Source organism: Hemiscyllium ocellatum, chromosome 5 (assembly GCF_020745735.1).
Source record: "Hemiscyllium ocellatum isolate sHemOce1 chromosome 5, sHemOce1.pat.X.cur, whole genome shotgun sequence".
Taxonomy (NCBI): domain Eukaryota; kingdom Metazoa; phylum Chordata; class Chondrichthyes; order Orectolobiformes; family Hemiscylliidae; genus Hemiscyllium; species Hemiscyllium ocellatum.
Window position 1 is genome coordinate 72,867,110 of NC_083405.1, and position 22,797 is coordinate 72,889,906.

A 22,797-nucleotide genomic window follows, 5' to 3' on the forward strand; every position below is an offset into this window, starting at 1 on the left:
ACACTGCCCCAGGTAAAATTAATAGTTATGGCTTATATTTTTAGTTTAATCAAGAGACATATCATCAAGAAAGAACCCTCTGTACTCACTACTGCAGACTTTCTGTAGGCCACTTTAAACAATTAACTTATCTGATTCTGCCCTGTGAACTTCGCCCAACAGTTCCTCCAAGATCAGTTGTGAATTTCTCTGTTTGTTAATTTTCCCCGACGCACTCTGATATCCAGCGATACATGAATTAAAATAACAAAGACAGTGTCAGTTTCTTTCTTTCTCTGTCTCCTGCACTAACCTCACCATGTGCTGCCTTTGTCTGCTCTTCTCCCTTTTAAAACTACTGTTGTTTTGACTTTTTTTTTTCCAAAGTTCCAAAACAATGTAACAGAATATAAAACAGTGATTGCTGCTGCTAGAATTCGAGGAAATCACCTCCAGCACCTAAAATACCTCAAAAAAGGAGCAGCTGTTACAGCCAGAAATTTTTCCTGTCCTCCATTTTGGATTACCCAGAATCTTCTTTCATGGAGGCCCTCCAAGCTGGGACCCTCTCAGCTCAAACAATAAGACTACTACCATGGTCATTGAAAACAATTCATTGAATGACAAGCAATTTGTCTCAACACAATGTAGGAACAACTTAAATAAACTCTTAAACCCATCTCGTTTCATGTGGGTAACACTGATCAATGGATTATTTTATTCTGTAGCAACATTAGCTGAAAGTGTCAAATGAAAGGGGATACATAACACCATAAGATTTCTCCTGTCCTTATTTCTGCACTATTGGACCATTAACAACTGAAATATTCTTGAAATAAATAAAATGGAAATGTCCAGAAAATCAATGTAAAATCAGTGTTAGGCATGCTTTAGCCATATATCATCTAAACAGGCACGAATGCCTTGCAAGAATAGGATAACTTGAGCATGTGAACAAGAAGACTGAGTTATTTATGTACACATCTAAGAAAGTCTTCAGAGAAACACGTGGGTAATTTGAAAGTCTTCTTGGCTGAAATGTCATTGCGTCTCAACTGCAATCCCTCATTGCCTGCCTGGTTTATAGTCTCTTCAAATATCTTCATTATCCTCAGAAAAGACTTTACACTTTCGGAAGTTTTCACCCCTCTGTAATGCCAGGTTGTGTAGAGCACAGCAACAGCAATAATATGTGAGACCATTGCTGACGGCTATTGCAGAACTCTCCCAAATTTATTCATGCAAGCTGAAACTCATTTTAAGAAGACAGATGACTCACACTTATTGGTTGGTCTTCTTGAACATAGAATCCTAGTTTAGCTTGATATAGAAATGGGTTGTGGACTGAGAAATCCCACTGATGTCTCCAGATGAACTGTGAAATGATGCTGAGACATATAACACAATTATGAGCTTCAAAATAAATGGGTGCTCATCATTTCTCATAGGCCTCAGATTCTACACCTAAATCCATGATCACCTCTCTAAGTGGGATCTTTAGTAACATTGTGCTCTGTACAAAGTGGAGATCTGTCAGTAAGCTTGCTCTATTTCTACTCCTGCTTTGGTGGTGTTGGCATCACACATTAAAATTTGTCCTCTGCCAACATTATGATAACGACCAGATAAGAGACAAAAAAAAAGCTGAAGATACTGGAATCCAAGGTAGACAAGCAGAAGGCTGGAAGAACACAGCAACCCAGGCAGCATCAGGAGGTGGAGAAGTTGACATTTCAGATGTAACCCCTCTTTAGGACTGGGGGTAAGTGTCAGGGGAGCTTCAGATAAAGGAGGCTTGATAATGGGGTGGGTGAGGTGGTCATCTGGAAATGGATGAACATAGGTTGAGGATATGACCTGGTTGGTTGATGTGAGGAATGAATCCAGTTGGTAGCTGGAAGGGGGATGGAAGGGAGAGGGAGGGGCTCCGGAAGGGAGTCAGGGGATGGGAAGGGAGGTTATTTGAAATTGAAAAACTCAATGTTGAGTGCTCTGGGCTCTAGGTTGTCCAGGCAGACCCTGAGATATTGTTCCTCCAATTTGCCATGTGATTGGCTGTGGCACTGGAAGAGGCCAAGGGTGGTCATGTCAGAAAGGGAGTGGGAAGGGGAATGAAAATAGACAATGACTGAGAAGTCAGGTTGGCTTCTGCAGGCCCGACTGAGATGCTTGGTGAAACATGTGCGGAGTTGACATTTGGTCTCCCCAGTGTTGAGAAGACCATATTGTGAGCACCAGATACAGTAAAGTAGGTTGGAAGAAAGGCAGGTGAACCCCTGTCTCACCCAGAAGAACTGTTTGGGGATCTGGTTGGGTTGGGGTTGGGGGTGAGGGTTGGGGGTGGAATGGTGGTGATGGTGTAACGGCAGGTTTTGCATCTTTTACAGTCGCAGGGATAGGTACCTGGAGGTTGTTGGTGGTGGTAGTAGTGGGGAGTGTGCCATGAACCAAGGATTGGTGAAGGAAATAGTCCTTGCAGAGGACAGGGGATGTGTGGCGTAGGGAAGATCTTCTTGGTGGTGGGGTCTAATTGGACTGTTTAAGGATGATGTGTTGGGTGCAGAGACTTGGATGGTGAGTGAGGACAAGGGGGACCCTGTCTTTATTGCATGGGGGGGGGGGGGGGCAGTATTTAGAGCAGTGGAGTGAGGAATGGAGGAGGTGAACTGAAGGGCTGTTTGGATGACAGAGGGGGGAGAAACATGTTGTCCAAAATAGATGGCCATCTGGGAAGCTTAGAAGTGGAATGTCTTCCCATCCAAGCAGATGCGGCAGAGGTGGAGGAATTGGGAGAATGGGATGGAGTTCTTGTGGGATACTGGGGGGGAGGAGGTGTAGTCCAAGTAGTTATGGGAGTCTACAGGTTTGTCGTAAATGTCAGTCTGGAAGCTGTCGCCAGAGATGGAAATGGATCAGTCAAGAAAGGGAAAGGAGCTGTCCGTGATGGACCAAATGAATTTGAGGCTGGGATAGAATTTGTGGGCTAAGTCGATGAACTACTCCAGTTCAGCCTGGGTGCAGGAGGCTGCTCCGATGCAGTCATTGATGTAATGGCGGCATAGTTGGGGCATAGTGTCTGTGTAGGTGCTGAAGAGGGACTGTTCAACATAGCTGACAAAAAGGCAGGCATATATGGGGCCCATATGAGTGCCCATGAATTTGGAAGAAATGGAAAGAGTGAAAAGAAAAGAGATTAAGGGTGAGGACTGGTTCGGTGAGGCAGAGGAGGGTATTCGTGGACCAGATAATGCATTTTAGTGATGCATATTGAGGGAGAGTATAGTGTCTTCCACATGCAAGGATTTCCCTTTGAAGTGTCCTCATCCACCTTCCCTTCTAACCTCCTGCCTCTTTGCAGATGGAAACTGTGCTCTGTGGGGTTGTGCCTTTCTCACTCATTCTACTTCTCACTGGTGGTCTCAAAACCAGAAAGCATTCGACCGATATTAACTTGCATTGCTCATTGCTTAAGGTTTCCATTTACACTGCATGTCTGTGATGTGCCTTGAATCAACCATCAATCATTATGCCTCAGAGATGCACATCATGTTTGTCCAGCCTCCAGCTGGTCATTCTCACATTTCATTTACTTTCAATCTCCCTGCACTGACTCACTGTTGCTCACTATGACTGCCAACTCCAGCCAATACTGATCTACTGCACAGTCATAGAGTTATAAAGATGTAAAGCATTCCAACTCATCCAAGCCAACCAGATATCCTAAATTAATCGAGTCCAATTTGTCAGCATTTCCCTCTAAACTTTCCCTATTCTTGTATCCATTTAAATGCCTTTTAAATGTTGCCATTATACCAGCCTACACCACCTTCTCTGGCAGCTCGTTCTAGACATGTACCATTCTTTGCATGAAAAAGTTGCTCCTTAAGTCCCCTTTAAACCTTCCTCATCTCACATTAAAACAATGCTCTCTAGTTTTGGACTCTCCCACCTTGGGGAAAAGACCTAGTCTACTTACCCTATCCATGCCCCTCATGATTTTATAAACCTCCATAACATCACCCCTCAGCCTCCAACACTCGAGGGAAAACAGCCCCAGTCTATTCAGCCTCTCCTTATAGTTCAAGCCTTCCAACCCTGGCAATATTTTTGTAAATCTTTTCTGAATCTTTGCAAGTTTCACAACATCTTTCCTACAGCAAGGAGACCAGAATTACACGCTGTGTTCCAAAAGTGGCCTAACCAATGACCTGTACTGCAGCAACTTTCAATTCCTATACTCAGTGCATTGCCCAATAAATGCAAGTATACCAAACACCTTCTACACCACTCTGTCTACCTGCGGCTCCATTTTCACGGAACGGTGAACATGCACTCTAAGGTCTTTTTGTTTACCCACACTCACAAGACCTTACCATTAAGTGTAGAAGTCCTGCTCTGATTTGCTTTTCCAAAATGCAGTATCTTGCATTTATCTAAATTAAACTCCATCTGTGAATCCTTAGCTGATTGGACTATCTGACCAAGGTCCCATTGTAATCTGAGGTAACCTTCTTTGATGTCATCTGCAAACTGACTAACCATACCCCTTGCCTCTGATTCTATACATTGTTTTCAATTCTATCCCTGGAAAAATCTTAGAAATCTCCTGAAAATACATTATTTAATTAGCTCCTTTCTGGGCTCAATTGCTTGCCTATTGTTAGTCAGTATGGTATACACCCAGCAGAACAATTACCTCCAAGAAACATCAACAATTGAATAAACACATCCAGCTTCCATTCCAATGTGTTCCCTCATTATTTGTTGGTCCACTAGTTTCCCCTGCCCACTTCCCCAGATATCAGTGAACTCAGCCAATGATTGCCAATTGTACATACCATTTTCTTGTCAAATTTCTTTGTACACCATCTGTTTTTGCCCTTAAGCCTCCAAACAATTTCAGCAATACTGTATTTAACCAGCTTGTAGGAAACCTCCACTGTCACATTGTCATTCAGTCATGAATGTCCTTTGGAAGACCTTGAGTGAGTCTCCCTCTGTATAGCCCATTTCTATCTGATAGGGAAAATATCTGACCTCCATCTGGTATATTAGCTGTGATGTGGACCTTGCCACTTAGATAATCAAGAGAAAGCTCTGACACTCTACAACTCTGTGTTACAGCATTTTCCAACACAGCACATACAAAAAAAGTTCTGTATTATCTGTAATGAGATTTTAAATTAACTTGTGATATGTTAATAACTTTCCCCTTTTTGTTCAAAAGGAAAATGGATCAAATATGCTACTAGCAACCATGTCACGTGACTAAATTAAGGAAATTTCATTTTAACTAATTTGTTTATAAATGAGTACCAAATAAATTTCACCGTACCTCCAAAAAAATATTGATCACCAGTTTTGATTTGCATTGAACTATTCGTCCGTACGGCAGAGGCATCATCACCATCAATAGTGAGAATTGCAGAATTTTCTTTGGCATGAAATTGTACTGTGTGCCACTGACCATCATTGAGCCCAAAACCTGAAATCCAACAAGAAAATAACAATAATGTTCTCTGCAAGTAGCTTGTTCCTGAAAGACCTGTAAACTGAATCAAGTTTATGTAATGATACAGTTGACAAAGTAACAAGAATAAAGCAAGAATAAAGCATTCAGCCTCTTGTTACACGTTTTATGAACCTCAACACACTTTGGATCTCTGAACTATCAAAGGTGATGGCCCCATTTTAAAAACTAAACCTTGTTGAGTCAGTGGAGTTATAATGGAGTTGATTTTAATTGAAATTTTGAGGTCAGACAAAACGAAACAGAATAATTAGGAGCTTCAAGTATGTGCTCATTGAGCGACATAATAAACCTATGAAACATTAGCAAAAAACATTGTTGACTACTTGCCTAAAAAAAAATTATTTTAGGGCTAGGCCAATAGTTTATCACATTATCAAAATTATTCATACTTTCTTGCCTCTCCTTTACTGCAGATCACAAAGGTAGAGGTGGCAATTCGGCATGAGCAGAGGAAAAGAAAGGAAGTGGGTGATGAAGGAGTAGATGTGGGTGGTGGGTGAAGGGTGAAGGGACAGGTGGGAGCAAAGAGTGAAGGGAAGGAGGGAAATGGGAAAATGGGAAAAGTGGAGAGAGGAAAAGGGAGGGAAGGTGTAGATTTGCATAGATTTAAAAAAAAAACTAATTGAAATTAATTCCCTTATTCTTTTCAACTTTGTATAGATTTGCAATCATTAAACATAAAATCTTAAAAAGGATACAGCACAGAGTGGCCATTTGCCTCATTCTGCCTGTACCAGGTCCAGTTGGGAAAATTCTCCGTCACTTTCCTTATATCCCTTCATATATTTCCAATTCAAGTATTAACTCACCATCTTTGGAAAGTTATTATTGAATCTACTTCCACCACACTTTTAGACAGTGCATTCCAGTTTACTGATAAAAAGCAGACACCAAAAACACGACTGGAAGTCATCACAGCTAAATGGTCTTTTACATTATCTGTCAGATTAATAATAAAACTCAATTGGTTTCCTCTGAAGCATTTATAAATGGATACAGTACTTGAAAAGTTAAAGGCCTTTGTTACATTCTGTAAATGTACATTATTGAGAGAAAGGATTGCCAATATTACACTAAATCTGTTGACGGCAACTGCATTAACTGCCACTTCACTGGTAGTCTCAATGCTATCAGAGAAAAAACAGAATTCTTGAAAAAAACACTGCCACCAGTTTGTTTTTAACAATACAATTAATTAAGGTACAATTTCACATTTGCTGATCTATTCTCAAATTGTTTATATATTTGTTCATTTGCTTTTTAGATAACCATACTTGCTTTTAATTTTGTCTCGTGCTCCAACTTAATCTAAGAAAATAAGGTGGCAGATATTTTTTCTATATTTGTTATAATTCCCAAATTAAATCATAACCAAATTTGCTAATCTACCTGTGTAATTTTAAACCTCCAAGGACTACAAAATGGAATTATGGAGTCATTACTATTTCATATGATCCAGTGGAGTTTCCTACGAGGACCACAATCTTCAGAGTTTCATCCATTTTCCCACCTATCACTTAATGTATCCATCTCTCTTTAATTTTACAAATCATATTTTAAGTTGACAAGTAACATTAAAATTCGGATGTTACTAACAAAAAGAGAAAAAATGTAGTAAATGCAAACAATTACAACCATCAAATAGACAATAGTCAATAGGCAATAGGTGCAGGAGTACACCATTCTGCCCTTCGAGACAGCACCACCATTTATTATGATCGTGGCTGATCATTCTCAATCAGTATCCTGTTCCTGCCTTATCCCCATAACCCTTGATTCCACTGTCCTTAAGCGCTCTATCCAACTCTTTCTTGAAAGTATCCAGAGACTTGGCCTCCACAGCCTTCTGGGACAGAGCATTCCATACACCCACCACTCTCTGGATGAAGAAGTTTCTCCTCAACTCTGTTCGAAATGGCCTACCCCTTATTCTTAAACTGTTCTCTGGTTCGGGACTCCCCCATCAGCGGAAACATGCTTCCTGCCTCCAGAGTGTCCAATCCTTTAATAATCTTATACATCTCAATCAGATCCCCTCTCAGCCTTCTAAACCCACGCATATACAAGCCCAGTCGCTCCAATCTTTCAGCGTAAGTTAGTCCCGCCATTCCAGGAATTGACCTCGTGAACCTACACCGCACTCCCTCAATAGCCAGAACGTCTTTCCTCAAATTTGGAGACCAAAACTGCACACAATATTCCAGGTGCGGTCTCACCAGGGCCCTGTACAGGTACAGAAGGACCTCTTTGCTACTAGACTCAATTCCTCTTGTTATGAAGCATGCTATTAGCTTTCTTCACTGCCTGCTGTACCTGCATGCTTGCTTTCATTGACTGATGTACAAGAGCACCTAAATCTCGTTGTACTGCCCCTTTACCTAACTTGACTCCATTTAGGTAGTAATCTGCCTTCCTGTTCTTGCCACCAAAGTGGATAACCACACATTTATCCACATTAAACTGTATCGGCCATGCATCTGTCCACTCACCTAGCCTGTCCAGGTCACCCTGTATTCTTTTAACATCCTCCTCACATTTCACCCTGTCACCCTGTCACCAAGCTCTGTATCATTAATGTACATTGTAAAAAGCTGCGGTCCCAGCACTGATCCCTGCGGTACCCCACTGGTCACTGCCTGCCATTCCGAAATGGAGCCGTTTATCACTACTCTTTGTTTCCTGTCAGCCAACCAATTTTCAATCCATGTCAGTATTTTGCCCCAATACCATGTGCCCTAATTTTGCTCAGTAACCTCCTATGTGGGACTTTATCAAAGGCTTTCTGAAAGTCCAGGTACACTACATCCATCTTCAGAGTTACATCCTCAAAAGGTTCCAGAAGATTAGTCAAGCATGATTTCCCCTTCATAAATCCATGCTGACTCTGTTACTGCTATCCAGATGTGTCATAATTTCATCTTTTATAATTGACTCCAGCAATTTTCCCACCACTGAGGTCAGAGTAACTGGTCTATAATTCTCTGTTTTCTCTCTCCCTTCTTTCTTAAAAAGTGGGACAACATTAGTCACCTCCAATCCTCAAGAACTGATCCTGAATCTATAGAACATTGGAAAATGATCACCAATGCATCCACAATTTCCACAGCCACCTCCTTCAGTACCCTGGGATACAGACCATCAGGTCCAGGGGACTTATCAGCCTTCAGACCTAACAGTCGCTCCATAACCATTTCTTGCCTAATATAAATTCCCTTCAGTTCAGGTCCTTCAGCCACTATTACCTTGTGTCTTCCCCAGTGAACACAGATTTGAAGTACCAATTCAACTCTTCTGCCATTTCTTTGTTCCCTGTAACAAATTCACCTATTTCTGTCTTCAAGGGCCCAATTTTAGTCTTAACCATTTTTTTCTTTTCACATACCGAAAAAAGCCTTTACTATCCTCCTTTATATTTTTGGCCAGTTTTCCTTTGTACCTTATTTTTCTTTTGCGTATTTCCTTTTTAATTATCCTCTGTTGTTCTTTAAAAGCTTCCCGGTCCTCAGATTTCCCACTCATCTTTGGTATGTTATACTTTTTCCCTTTTGTTTTGATATGGTCCTTAACTTTCCTCATCAGCCACGGCCACCCCTGCCTCCCCTTAGGATTTTTCTTCCTTTTTGGAATGAACTGATCCTGCATATTCTGCATTATACCCAGAAATACCTGCCATTGTTGTTCCACTGCCATCCCTGCTAGGGTATTGCACCATTGAACTTTGGCCAGCTCCTCCCTCATAGCTCCATATTTCCCCTTATTCTACTGAAACATTGTCACTTCCAATTCTACCCTCTCTCTTTCAAACTGCAGATTAAAGCTTATTGTATTGTGGTCACTGCCTCCGAATAGCTCCTTTACTTCGAGGTCCCTGCTCAAATCCGGTTCGTTGCACAACACCAGATCCAGAATTGCTTTCTCCCTGGTTGGCTCCAGCACAAGCTGTTCTAAGAATCCATCTCGGAGGCACTCCACAAACTCCCTTTGTTGTGGTCCAATACCCTCCTGATTCTCCCAGTCTACCTGCATGTTGAAACCCCCATAATAACTGTAGTAATATCTTTGCGACAGGCCAATTTCAGCTCCTTATTCAACTTACGCACTACATCTAGGCTACTGTTTGGGGGTCTGTACGTAACTCCCATTAGGGTCTTTCTACCCTTAGAATTTCTCAGCTCTACCCATACTTACTTCACATCCCCTGATTCTAGGGATCAGGGACTGAATATCATTCCTTACCAACAGGGCCACCCCACCCCCTCTGCCAGTCAGTCTGTCCTTACGATAATACGTATATCCTTGAATATTCATTTTCCAGGCCCTGTCCACTTGAAGCCACGTCTCAGTTATCCTCACAACATCGTAACTGCCAATTTCCAAATGAGTCTCAAGCTCATCCACCTTATTTCTAATGCTTCGTGCATTCATATATAATATTTTTAATTTGTTACTCCCCTCACCCTTCCTATCAATCCCTATTTTACTTGACCTTGCGGCATGATCCTTTTTCGAGTTTTCTGCTCCATTGATTCCGTTATCTTTCTTGGCTTCTCTTGTTCTAACTTTGCCTTCAACTTCCTTCTTAAACTTCCAGTTTGTCCCTTTCCCCTGTTATCTATTTTAACGCAGCTATGTTGCACTGGCAAACCCACCTGCCAGAATGCTGGTCCCCCACCTATCATTATACATTTTTACAAAGCAGAAAATCACAAAATAAGGGTTCAGAAAAGGGCAATATTATTTGTTTGAAGGAAGCTATAACTTAACCATAATGCAGTTACAACTGTGGAACGAGCAGAAGGTATTTGAAAATGTGCCCATAACATAACTTAATACTTTCTACATAAATGTTTGGAAACTGTATTAGAAGCTGAAACAAACTTGGTTTAATTACTAGCTTAACTAAAGTGACAGACAGTTTAAACCCCCTGGGGTCCCAAAAGCTATTTAGATTACAGTCAGAAATTACAACAGACTTTACCAAGGAAGGGATAACAAACTATAACATTTCAGTACATTAAAAATAAAAATTCACAAAAAGCTTGATATATGTTCATTTACTAGAAGGATATTTTTGTAATTGGATTGAGGGCCAGGTGGGTCTCATTGACTATGCAATCCTTGACTGGGCCTGTTAACCTGGGCCAATCAGGGAGCCCTGGCTGACAGATATAAACAGAAGATTTAGAGAGTCTCCTGATTCTAGGCACTGAGATATAGATATAGATTCCCTACAGTGTGGAAACAGGTCTTTCAGCCGAACAAGTCCACACCGACCCTTCGAAGAGTAACCCACCCAGATTCATTCCCCTACATTTACCCCAGACTAATACACCTTACCTCCCCACCCTTAACACTATGGGCAATTTAGCATCGCCAGTTGACCTAACCTGAACATCTTTGGATTGTGGAAGGAAACTGGAGCACCTAGCTGGTCAGAGCCCACGTATTCTGCATATGTAAATAAGGGGTGACTTGTTGAGAGGATACTGGCTTCCGTGCAGTTAGGTCAATATTAAAGCAGAAACAGGTTATTCTAAAAAGAACAAAAAATGTGTTATTGAAACTTTTGCAGTGTGTTTATTTATCAAACCATATATATAATATATATCAAAGGATATATAGCCCAAACAAAGTGCTTTAATAAAGTGAAATAATTGTTCAAAATGATTTTTTCAACTACATTGAGTTAGTTTTGAAAACAAAAGGTGGAAATTTTTGGAAAGTATTTTGAGTCATTATTAATAACTTAGGCAGCTTCTGAAGCTTAAAACCTGTTCTCACCAAAGGTTACTGGACCTAAAGTGTTAATTCTGCTTTCTCTCTACAAATCCTGTCTGACCTGCTGAGTTGCTCCAGAAATTTCTGTTCTATTTTTTGGATTTCCACCATCCACAGCTGTTTGTTTTTTCTAACTCCTGTAGCCTATTTCCTAAACACAATTAAATATGCATAGCCACTCATAAAGGTCAGAAACATATGGAAGCTATAAATATGTTGTTTATTTTTCGCTCTCCTTCAATTCAAGCTCAAACAATGAGGGTCCAATCATAATTATGAAAGGGCTTTCACTTATAAGGTTCATGTGTTCTGCTTTGCATAAACTACTTATTCCAAACAGACAAAGACAACAATAGTGATTGTCACAACACATCTTATGGCTAAAAAAGCATGGTTAGATAATTTCTCATAGCCATTTGGCAGCTCAGTTGAATCCTTACCATTTGTGCGTGTCATACTGTAATCACTCAGGGACAGTACCTATGTATAGCCTTCAGCATATTTATTAACATCAAAGCATTAGACACTGATAGAGTAATTACAGCAGATCTAAATTCTCTAAATTATAGCAAAGCAAATCTACCGGATTTGGTTTAATTAATTTAATATTTATAAAACCTGTAATATTATTTACTAGGGCTGAGGGATAATGTTTAAAAATTATAACAAAAAGTATTGACTGGTACAGTGGACTGAGCATGAGGTAGAAATTTAACCTTTGGACCTATTCACACTAGAGGAGGCTAGAAGCAATTCAGGAAGAATAGTGCCACATGCTATTCATAATTAGTTCAGTCATAGCAATAAAGTTGTTGTTCTGGGCTTCCCATATAGATTCAGCAGGTAGCCATGAATATGACCTACTCCTAATGGTTGAAAATTCACTATTTCAAGAGATAACTGCATGGGTCAAAATGGATCTATCCTACAATTATCAGGATACAGACAGAATCTGTAATGATGGCTTTTTGATGAAGGCAAGTTGTAACCCTGATTTTTGGAGGTACACTTGAAGTAATACTGAAGAATGGAAGGGGCCTGCTGAGAAATATCCTTCTTTACAAATGGAAGCAGCCAGCTACTTTGAAGGAAAGTGTGAGAAGTTGTAGAGGAGGTGACAAACAGTGGTGTGGACTATTTCTCTAGGACACAGGACTAAAAGATCTCATTAAGGCATGTCACATTAAATTACCAACACACTCAATGTGATTTCCACAGCTGTTTTTTTTCATGGGACTCCACAGACCAACGCCAATCATAACACTATGCATTCTCCTCTTGAGAATTTCCTCATATCCTATCTGAACAACTACTTTCAGTTTTGCTTCACTGCCATCTCAAAACCATACTCACTGTAACCCTTCACAAATGTTGCCATTTAATTCTCTTATTATATTCCACTTCTCATGCATATCTCCGTCCTGCCTTACAGAAGAGAGAACAGACAGCAAGGAGAGGCAGAGTCTGGGATGGCAATTCAATCATCACCACCCTGACTTCTGTCAGAAGAGGCACTGGAGTTCAGCACACAGATGGAGTGCATGATCATTCAAAATGGAGAAATGGGCACCTCCCAGATACTTGGTGTCAGAGTTAGCTATCACACAGCACATGGCACACAATAATCATTGATGCTGGCTTGATGTCACCAATTACTGAAATAGGATGAACTATACAATGATAACTTTTGACATACTCACCTTGTCAGTTCTAATTAATATCTTTGATCTGGCACAGGTCCTTCAAGTGTCACACAGAATTCAGTATGGGAGGAAGCCATTGTGACCTCACAGAAGGCTGTCCACTCTGGGAAGTACTTCACACAGCTCATGTTCACAGTGCACCAGTTTTGTATGCAGGCCTCAGTGGAATCTTCACAGTGGGAAATTGGGTTGTGATCTGAGTGAACCTAACATCAGAGGGCAGCAGCAGTCACTTAAGATGAAGTCAATATTAGGGAATCTTTGTTCGAGGGTTCAGAATCCTTAAAGCTCTGTTGAACTGCATACAAATGCTAAGTTTTAGAAATCATTGGTGAAGAGGCCATTTTTGGAGCAGTTTCAATAAATATGTTAGCTTCTGTCTGCCTTTGAAGAAATATAGAATATATTTGGAGAGAGGTCATAGGAGTCTATCTCTGATATGAGCATCAAGATGTCTCAAGCAGTTTCACAGAGAATCTATCAGCAGCGAAAGGGAGTCACCTGCATTATACATAAGACAAGAATAGCAACTGAGAGCGTGCTGACCCTCGCTAATTTGCTGTAAAATTATAAACAAGATAAAGGAAAATCTCCTTTTGGTTTTTCCATATCTCACTGAAGTGCAGCAGATTGCTTTCCTACTCTAGGCTAACTGGGAATGAGAAGCAAGATGGAAAAAAGGGGTATGGAGGTGAGGACCGTGCTCAAGGTCCAAAGTGAACTTGGGTGGATTGATGTATCTCATTGATGATCTCATTGATGCACTTCACAGATTGCAAAATAGGCAAGTGTGATCAACAAATCCACAGGTGAAGAAATTCAAGATTCTGATGATCTTCCCGAACAAGGGAAATGTGTGTGCATGTTGTGAGTCAGGAAGAAGGTCTTATTCACAGAGGCTGCAGATATCAGCAACCATCTTCCAAAACACTATCAGCTTCTGAGGTGCAGATACTCTGTCATCTGCCAAAAATGCTCTTGAGCTGGAATGCTGTGCTGTGGTGTTGAATCAGATTTTAATTTTCAGGGATCTGGGAGAGCAAAAGAAATCAACAATACTCAAAAAAATCAGTTTGAATCGACAATAATCAGCTTTTATTGAGAACACTGCAGCAGTTTTGGCTAAAACTTGAGAGAGGGAGAGATACAAGATGTTCTCAATTTCTCAGCTAAGTTTTGCTCTCCATAAAGGATATAATTTATATACTTAAAAATATAAGTCATACAGTCATAGAGATGTACAGCATGGAAACAGACCCTTCGATCCAACCAGTCAATGCCAACCAGATATCCCAATCCAATCTAGTCTTATCTGCCAGCATCTGGCCCATGTCTCTCCATACCCTTCCTATTCATGTACCCATTCAAATGCCTCTTAAATGTTGCAATTGTACCAGCCTCCACCACTTCCTCTGGCAGCTCATTCCATACATGCACCACCTTCTGCGTGAAAACGTTGCCCCTTAGGTTTCTTTTATATCTTTCCCCTCTCCCCTAAACCTATGCCCTGTAGTTCTGGATTCCCCGACCCCAGGGAAAAGACTTTGTCTATTTATCCTGTCCATGCCCCTCATAATTTTGTAAAGATCTATAAGGTCACCGCTCAGCCTCCGACTCTCCAGGGAAAACAGTTCCAGACTATTCAAACTCTCCCTATACCTCAAATCCTCAAAACCTGTCAACATTCTTGTAAATCTTTTCTGAACCCTTTCAAATTTCACAATATCTTTCCAATAGAAAGGAGACCAGAATTGCACGCAATATTCCAACAGTGGCCTAACCAATGTCCTGTACAGCCGCAACATGACCTCCCAACTTCTGTACTCAATGCTCTGACTGATAAAGGAAAGCATACCAAACGCCTTCTTCACTATCCTATCTACCTGCGACTCCACTTTCAAGGAGCTATGAACCTGCACTCCAAGGTCTCTTTGTTCAGCAACACTCCTTAGGACCTTACCATTAAGTGTGTAAGTTCTGCTAAGATTTGCTTTCCCAAAATGCAGCACCTTGCATTTATCTGAATTAAACTTCATCTGCCACTTCTCAGCCCATTGGCCCATTTGGTCAAGATCCTGTTGTAATCTTGTGGTATCCCTCTTTGCTGTCTACTCCACTTCAAATGTTGGTGTTATCTGCAAACTTACTAACTGTAAGTTTATGCTCGCATCCAAATCATTTATGTAAATGATAAAAAGTAGAGGACCCAGCACCAATCTTTGTGGCACTCCACTGGTCACAGGCGTCCAGTCTGCAAAACAACCCTCCACTACTACCCTCTGTCTTCTACCTTTGAGCCAGTTCTGTATCCAAATGGCTAGTTCTCCCTGTATTCCATGAGATCTAACCTTGCTAATCAGTCTCCCATGGGAAAGTTTGTCGAACGCCTTGCTGAAGTCCAGATAGATCACATCTACTGCTTTTCCCTCATCAATCCTTTTTGTTACTTCCTCAAAAAATTCAATCAAGTTTGTGAGACATGATTTCCCACACACAAAGCCATATTGACTATCCCTAATCCATTCTTGTCTTTCCAAATACATGTACATCCTGTCCCTCAGAATTCCCTCCAACAACTTGCCCACCACCAAGGTTAGGCTCACTGGTCTATAGTTCCCTGACTTGTCCTTACTGCCCTTCTTAAACAGTGGCACCACATTTGCCAACCTCCAGTTTTCTGGCACCTCACCTGTGACTATCAATTATATAAATACACACACAGACCAAGTCCTGAACTACGAAAGCAACCATCCCAACACACACAAAAGAAGTTGCATCAAGACACTGTTCAAAAGGGCCACAACACACTGCAGTACACCAGAACTGCAAAAAGAGGAAGAAGAACACCTCTACAATGTATTCGCCAAAAACGGATACCTGCGCAATTTCATCAATAGATGCCTAAGGGAATGACAATGGAATGAGGACATGCCACAACCCAAAGGAATATCCACGTTACCACATATCAAGAACATTTCTGAACTGACAGCCAGACTACTACAATCACTAGGACTCATAACAGCGCACAAACCAACAATCACTCTCCGACAACAACTCGCCAGGAAAAAGGACCCGATACCCAGCATGGGCAAAACCAACGTAGTGTACAAAATCCCATGCAAGGACTGCACAAAACACTACATAGGACAAACAGGAAGACAGCTAACGATCCGCATCCATTAACTCCAACTAGCCATGAAACAACACGACTAGCTATCCTTAGTAGCCACGCATGCAGATGACAAGCAACATGAGTTCGACTGGAACAACACTACTATTATAAGACAAGCCAAACAGAAAACAGCCAGAGAATTCCTAGAGGCATGGCACTCATCCACAGATTCTATCAACAAACACATCGACCTGTACCCAATATACCGGCCACTGCAGCGGACAGCTGGAACTGACAGCCGGAAGCGGCAGAGACAAACCACTATAAATGCCGGAGGAAACATCACAGAAGTGCTTCACAGGAGGCTCCAAGCACTGAGGATGTCACCTAGACAGGGGACGAAACGTCTGTAACACAAATTCCCAGCTCGGTGAACAGAACCACAATAATGATATAAATATCTCAGCAAGAGGCCCAGCAATCCCTCCTCGAGCTTCCCACAGAGCTTTAGGGTACATTTGATCAGGTCCTGGGGATTTATCCACCCTTACCCGTTTTAAGACATCCAGTACTTCCTCCTCTGTAATCTGGACATTTTGCAAGATGTCACCATCTATTTCCCAACAGACTATATCATCTATATCTTTTTCCATAGTAAATACTGATGCAAAATACTCATTTAGTATCTCCCCCATTTTCTGCGGCTCCACACAAAGGCTGCCTTGCTGATCTTTGAGGGGCCCCATTCTTTCCCTAATTACCCTTCTGTCCTTAATGTATCTATAAAAACCCTTTGGATTCTCCTTAATTCTATTTGCCAAAGCTATCTCATGTCCCATTTTTGCCCTCCTGATCTCCCTCTTAAGTATACTCCTACTTCCTTTATACTCTTCTAAGGATTCACTCAATCTATCCTGTCTTTCCCTTACATATGCTTTCTTCTCTTTCTTAACCAAACCCTAAATTTCTGTAGTCATTTAGCATTCCAAATACCTACCAACCTTTCCTTTTACCCTAACAGGAATATACTTTCTCTGGATCCTCTTTATCTCACTTCTGAAGGCTTCCCATTTTCCAGCCGTCCCTTTACCTGTGAACATCCGCCCCCAATCAGCTTTTGAAAGCTCTTGCCTAATACTGTCAAAATTGGCCTTTCTCCAATGTAGCACTTCAACTTTTAGATCTGGTCTACCCTTTACCATCACTATTTTAAATCTAATAGAATTATGGTCGCTAGCCCCAAAGTGCTCCCCCACTGACACCTCAGTCACCTGCCCTGCCTTATTTCCCAAGAATAGGTCAAGTTTTGCACCTTCTCTAGTAGGTACATCCACATACCGGATCAGAAAATTGTCTTGCACGCATTTAAGAAATTCCTCTCCATCTAAACCTTTCACACTATGGCAGTCCCAGTCTATGTTTGGAAAGTTAAAATCCCCTATCATAAGCACCCTATTATTCTTACAGATAGCTGAGATCTCCTTACAAGTTTGTTTCTCAATTTCTCTCTGACCATTAGGGGGTCTATGATACAATCTCAATAAAGTGATCATGTCTTTCTTATTTCTCAGTTCCACCCACATAACTTCCCTGAATGTATTTCTGGGAATATCCTCCATCAGCACAGCTGTAATGCTATCCCTCAACAAAAATGCCACTCCCCCTCCTCTCTTGCCTCCCTTTCTATTTTCCTGTAGCATTTGTATCCGGGAACATTAAGCTGCCAGTTCTGCCCATCCCTGAGCCATGTTTCTGTAAGTGCTATGATATCCCAGTCCCATGTTCCTAATCATGCTCTGAGTTCATCTGCCTTCCCTGTTAGCCCTTGCATTGAAATAAATGCAGTTTAATTTATTAGTCCTACCTTGTCCCTGCCTGCCCTGAATGTTTGAGTCGCATTTGTTCTCAACTGTACCAATTTCAGATTGATCTCTTTCCTCACTATGTCCCTGGGTCACCACCTCCCCCCGCAACCAACTTACTAGTTTAAATCCTTCTGAGCAGCTCTAGCAAATTTCCCTGCCAGTATATTAGTCCACTTACAATTTAGGTACAATCCATCCTTCTTGTACCGGTCACTTCTACCCAAAAGAGATTCCAATGATCCAAAAACGTGAATCCTTCTCACATACACCAATTCCTCAACCATGCATTCATCTGCTCTCTCCTCCTATTCCTGCCCTGACTAGCTCATAGGACTGGGAATAATCCATATATTACTACTCTCAAGGACCTCCTTTTCAAATTTCTGTCTAACTCTCTATAATCTTCCTTCAGAATCTCAACCTTATCCCTTCCTATGTCATTGGTTCCAATGTGGACAATGACCTCTTGCTGGTCCCTTTCCCCTGTGAGAAGAATCTGCACTCTCTCTGAAACATTCTTGATCCTGCTGAGAAGTAATAGATGAAATGTTTACCATCCATTGCACTGAACTTTGTCTTATTGGTTTTTCAAAACATCAGACATTCCATAATTTTGTTTCTGTGTACGGATGTTTTGTTTCGGCTAAAATCTGCAGTTCAAAATTTACAAGGAACCGTTAAGATGATTATTGAAGTTTTACCAAGGTTGCAGAATTTAACCTGTGTCAAAAATGGTATTTCTGATCTTTTGCCACAGTTTTTTTAACTTATTGATCTGTAACCCAGGCGTCTGGCCATTTTTTCCCCTCATGCAATGTTAAATGCTCCCCACAATCTGACAATGGTACCACAACTTCTCAAGTCAAGTTGTGTGTTTATTGTTGCTCTTCTGTGAAGTTGAGGAGAAAACAATTGTTTTCTCTACTATTGTTCATGCTCCTCCTCTTGTTCTTCAACAGAAGAGTTGAGATGAGAATGACAACCCTTGGCACAGAGGCTGCATTTGACAGAGCATGGTATCAAGAAACTTGGAAAACTAGACCAAAACTGGAATCCATAGGAATGAAGAAAAATACTCCCTGCTGGTTGCAGTCACACCTAGCACAAAGGAAGATGGTTGTGGTTGTTGGAAGTCAGTCATGTCAGCTCAAGGACATCTCTTCAGGACATCTTCAGGGTATTATTCAAGACTCCTCAGATATGAAGCGGTCTATGTCAAAATGCAGCAAGACTTGGTGATATTGTGTTTTAGGGAGATATTGAGGCTCAAAAGTGGCAAGTATGATTCATGCTACATAAATGCCTGGCAATGACCATTTTCAATAAGACACTAGCTAACCATCACCCCTTGACATTCAATGGTGTTAATACCACTGAATCTCCCATTATCAATGTCCTGAGTATGATCGTTCACCAGAAACTGAACTGGACTAGCCATATAAGTACATTAGCTACAAGAGCAGGACAGAGGCTGGGACTGTTATAGCAAGTATAATCTCCTGACTCCCCAAAACTGATCAAGGCACAAATTAAGGATGTGATGAAATACTCCCACTTGCCTGAATGAGTGCAACTCCAACAACACTTGAGAAGCTTGACACCATCCAGGGTAAAGCAGCCCACGTGGCATGTGCTGCATCCACAAGCATCAACTCCCTCCACCATCGATGATCAATTGCAGCAGTACATACCATTTACAAGATGCACTGCAGAAATTCACCAAAGATCCTTAGATAGCACCTTCCAAACTCATGACCACTTCCAGCCTGAAAGATAAGAGCTGTGGACACATGGGAACACCACTATCGGCAAGTTCCTGCCCAAGCCAGTCACCATCCTGACTTGGAAGTTCATCATTATTCCTTCAGCGTGTTATGGACAAGGTCTAATCCCTCAAAACATTTTTAAGCAGGTAGCCTAGATCGTAACTTTGCTGTTTGGTTTAGGTAAGTATATCGTGGATATTCCCTCAGTGAATTGGCTGATCCGACTGCTAGCTTTAAACAAACAGAATTTAGTTCAAAATTACGGAATGAAACACAAAGAACAGAATGTAGAATACCAGGTAACTTATCCTATCCAAAATCCAATAGGCCATCCCGACTTAATGATGCTGTTCCAAAAATACTTGCAATAGTCCCAAAAGATACATCCCTATGCACAAAGAATAAAAATGATACAAAAAGCTGACAGGTTACGCAGTTGGAAGGGTAGGAGGAGGGAGAGAACCAGCAGCCTTTCTTCACCCACTGAATCAAAAACTCTATCGCAATGAAAGCTAGCTACACAGCTAGTTGGCCACTCCCCTTTGATTACACTGGGTTTTTAAAGACATGAAAGCCTTAGGCCAGAGGCATTATCTGTAAGGGGTAAACAAAAAGGGCCCCAATAAACCTTTCAAACCTAGCCTAGTTGGAGCCTGGCCAATTTCTCCCTCTCTGGAAAAAAAACGCAAGGGCATAGCAATCTTGTAAAAAGACCAACATTGCAACAAATATCACTGGCTCAAAAATCCTGGCAGTCTCTCGCCAGCAGCACTTAAAGGGTCAGATCACTGCCACCTTCTCAAAAGCAATTTGGAATGGACACCAAATGCTGGCCCAGTCAGTGATGCCCACATCCCACCGGTGAACAAAAGAAGTTCAAGATAGAGCTATGTAAACTGCTTCCATCCTGCTAAGAAGGCCTACCGTCCAAATCAAAGTCAAATTTTGTGTGACAGAAATGACCTGCAGTGCCTTGACAATCATTCAGAAGTCATGCAAGTGCACTCTCAAAATAAGTTCTTTGAATAAAAGATTGGCAATGACTTGCCTAAGGCATATCAAACTTAAAACATTAACTTTTTCTCTCCCCCCACATGCTGACAAATCTGCCGGGTTTCTTCAGCATTCTCTGTGCTTGCTTCAGATTTCCAGCATCCACAGTATTTTGTTTTCATTCAAATAATGAAATGTCACTGTTTAGTATTTAAACATTTCCCAACTTGTCCAGTTTACAGACCCAACCATTCCAGATATTCACTTGTTAAATCTATGTTTCAGACACCAATGTTTCAGCTTCTAACTGAGGTATCACCATCACCATTACATAAACATGATGCTGAAGCACAGTTAAATCCTTTTACTCTTTGTACAAACGTTTGTGGGGATTTTATCTTTGCTCTTCTTTGTAAATTATAAAACTAAGAGAGGGTTTTGCTACAAGTAGTTAGTAAAATAAATTGATCTTAATCCTACAGTTGAAGCAAGTTATCTAATTTCCAATTAATCAATCATTAATAATCAATCTAATTTATCAATCACTCATGACTTTTCAGAAAAAATATGCTCAATTTTGTCTAAATTAGTGGTTTTAGTATTTTACAATTTGGGATTCCAAGCTCATTTGTCTCTGTTTGTTTAGAATGAGCAAGTAGAATGAGAGAAAATGTGAACCAGAGTTTGTACCTATAAACACAAATTAGATTCAAAGTCAGATCGTAGAAGTGAAACGTTAGTCTGTGAAGGAGAATATCGATGGGTGTGTTGGGTGATGGAAGGAATTATTAAAGCATCAGAAAATGCCTGTGTAGTGGAAAACCAGCTGACTTCTGCACTTAACTAGGCCAGAATTGAAATGTCTAATACAAGGGGCATGAATTTAAGTTGTGAGGAGAAAAGTTCAAAGGAGATGGGAGTGGCAACTGACCTACTGCACAGTCATAGAATCAGAGAGATGTACCGCACAGAAACAAACTCTTCAGTCCAACTTGTCCATGCTGACCAGATTTTCTAATTGGAATTAGAATTAGAATTCCTACAGTGTGGAAACAGGCCCTTCAGCCCACAAGTCCACACTGACCCTCTGAAGAGTAACCCATCCCATCGCATTCCCCTATTACTCTAAATTATGTACTTTATTTCTGAAATTATTCTAATCTCATATGCCAGCATTTGATCATATGCCTCTAAACCCCTCCTATTCATAAACCCGCTCAAAAGCCTTTTAAATGCTGTAAATATATCAACATCTACTAATTCCTCTGGCAGCTTATTTCATGCATGCACCACTGCGTGTGAAAGTGTTGCCCCTTAGGTCTCTTTTATACCTTTCCCCTCTCACCTTAAACCTACGCCATCTAGTTTTTGACTCCCCTAACCTGGGGAAAAGACTTTGGCTATTCATCCCATCCACATCCTTCATGATTTTATAAATCTCTATAAGGTCACCCCTCAGCCTCTGACACTCCAGGGAAAACAGCCCCAGCCTATTCAGGATCTTGCTATAGCTCAAACCCTCCAACCCTAGCGACATCCTTGTAAATTCTTTCTGAACCTTTTCATGTTTCACAACATCATTCCTATAACAAGGAGACTAGAATTGAATGCAATATTCCAAAAGTAGCCTAACTAATGTCCTGTACATCCACAACATGAAGTCCCAACTCTTATACTCAATGGATTCCAATAAAGGCAAGCATAACAAATGCCTTCTTCACTATTCTTTCTACCTGGAAATCCATTTTTGAAGAATTATGAACTTGCACTCCAAGGTCTCTTTGTTTAATAACACTCTCCAGGACTCTCCACTACTTGACTATCCTCTGACCCAATTTTAATATTCTCCAACATCCAATTCTTCGCAACGGTTCAGGCAGCATCTATGGCGAGAGAGCAAGCTATAATTTCGAGTCTAGATGATTCTTCATCAGCTCTAGTAAAGAAACATTAGTTTATTCTCTCTCCATAGATACTGCCTGACCTTCTGTGATTGCCAGCACTTGCTGCCTATTGTGCATATTCTAGTATCGGCAGTAATTTGCTCACACCCAAATCTTTCCAATTC

General features: G+C 41.0%; 1 protein-coding gene across 1 annotated transcript in view; it reads right to left on the reverse strand.

The window, feature by feature from the left end:
• Positions 1-22,797, reverse strand: part of LOC132816073 (contactin-associated protein-like 2) — a 1,374,393-nt gene that overhangs the window by 1,041,095 nt on the left and 310,501 nt on the right. Inside the window, exon 9 of the mRNA XM_060825502.1 lies at positions 5,315-5,464. Within this exon, the coding sequence (XP_060681485.1) occupies positions 5,315-5,464 (150 nt within the window). The remainder of the gene's footprint in view (positions 1-5,314; positions 5,465-22,797) is intronic.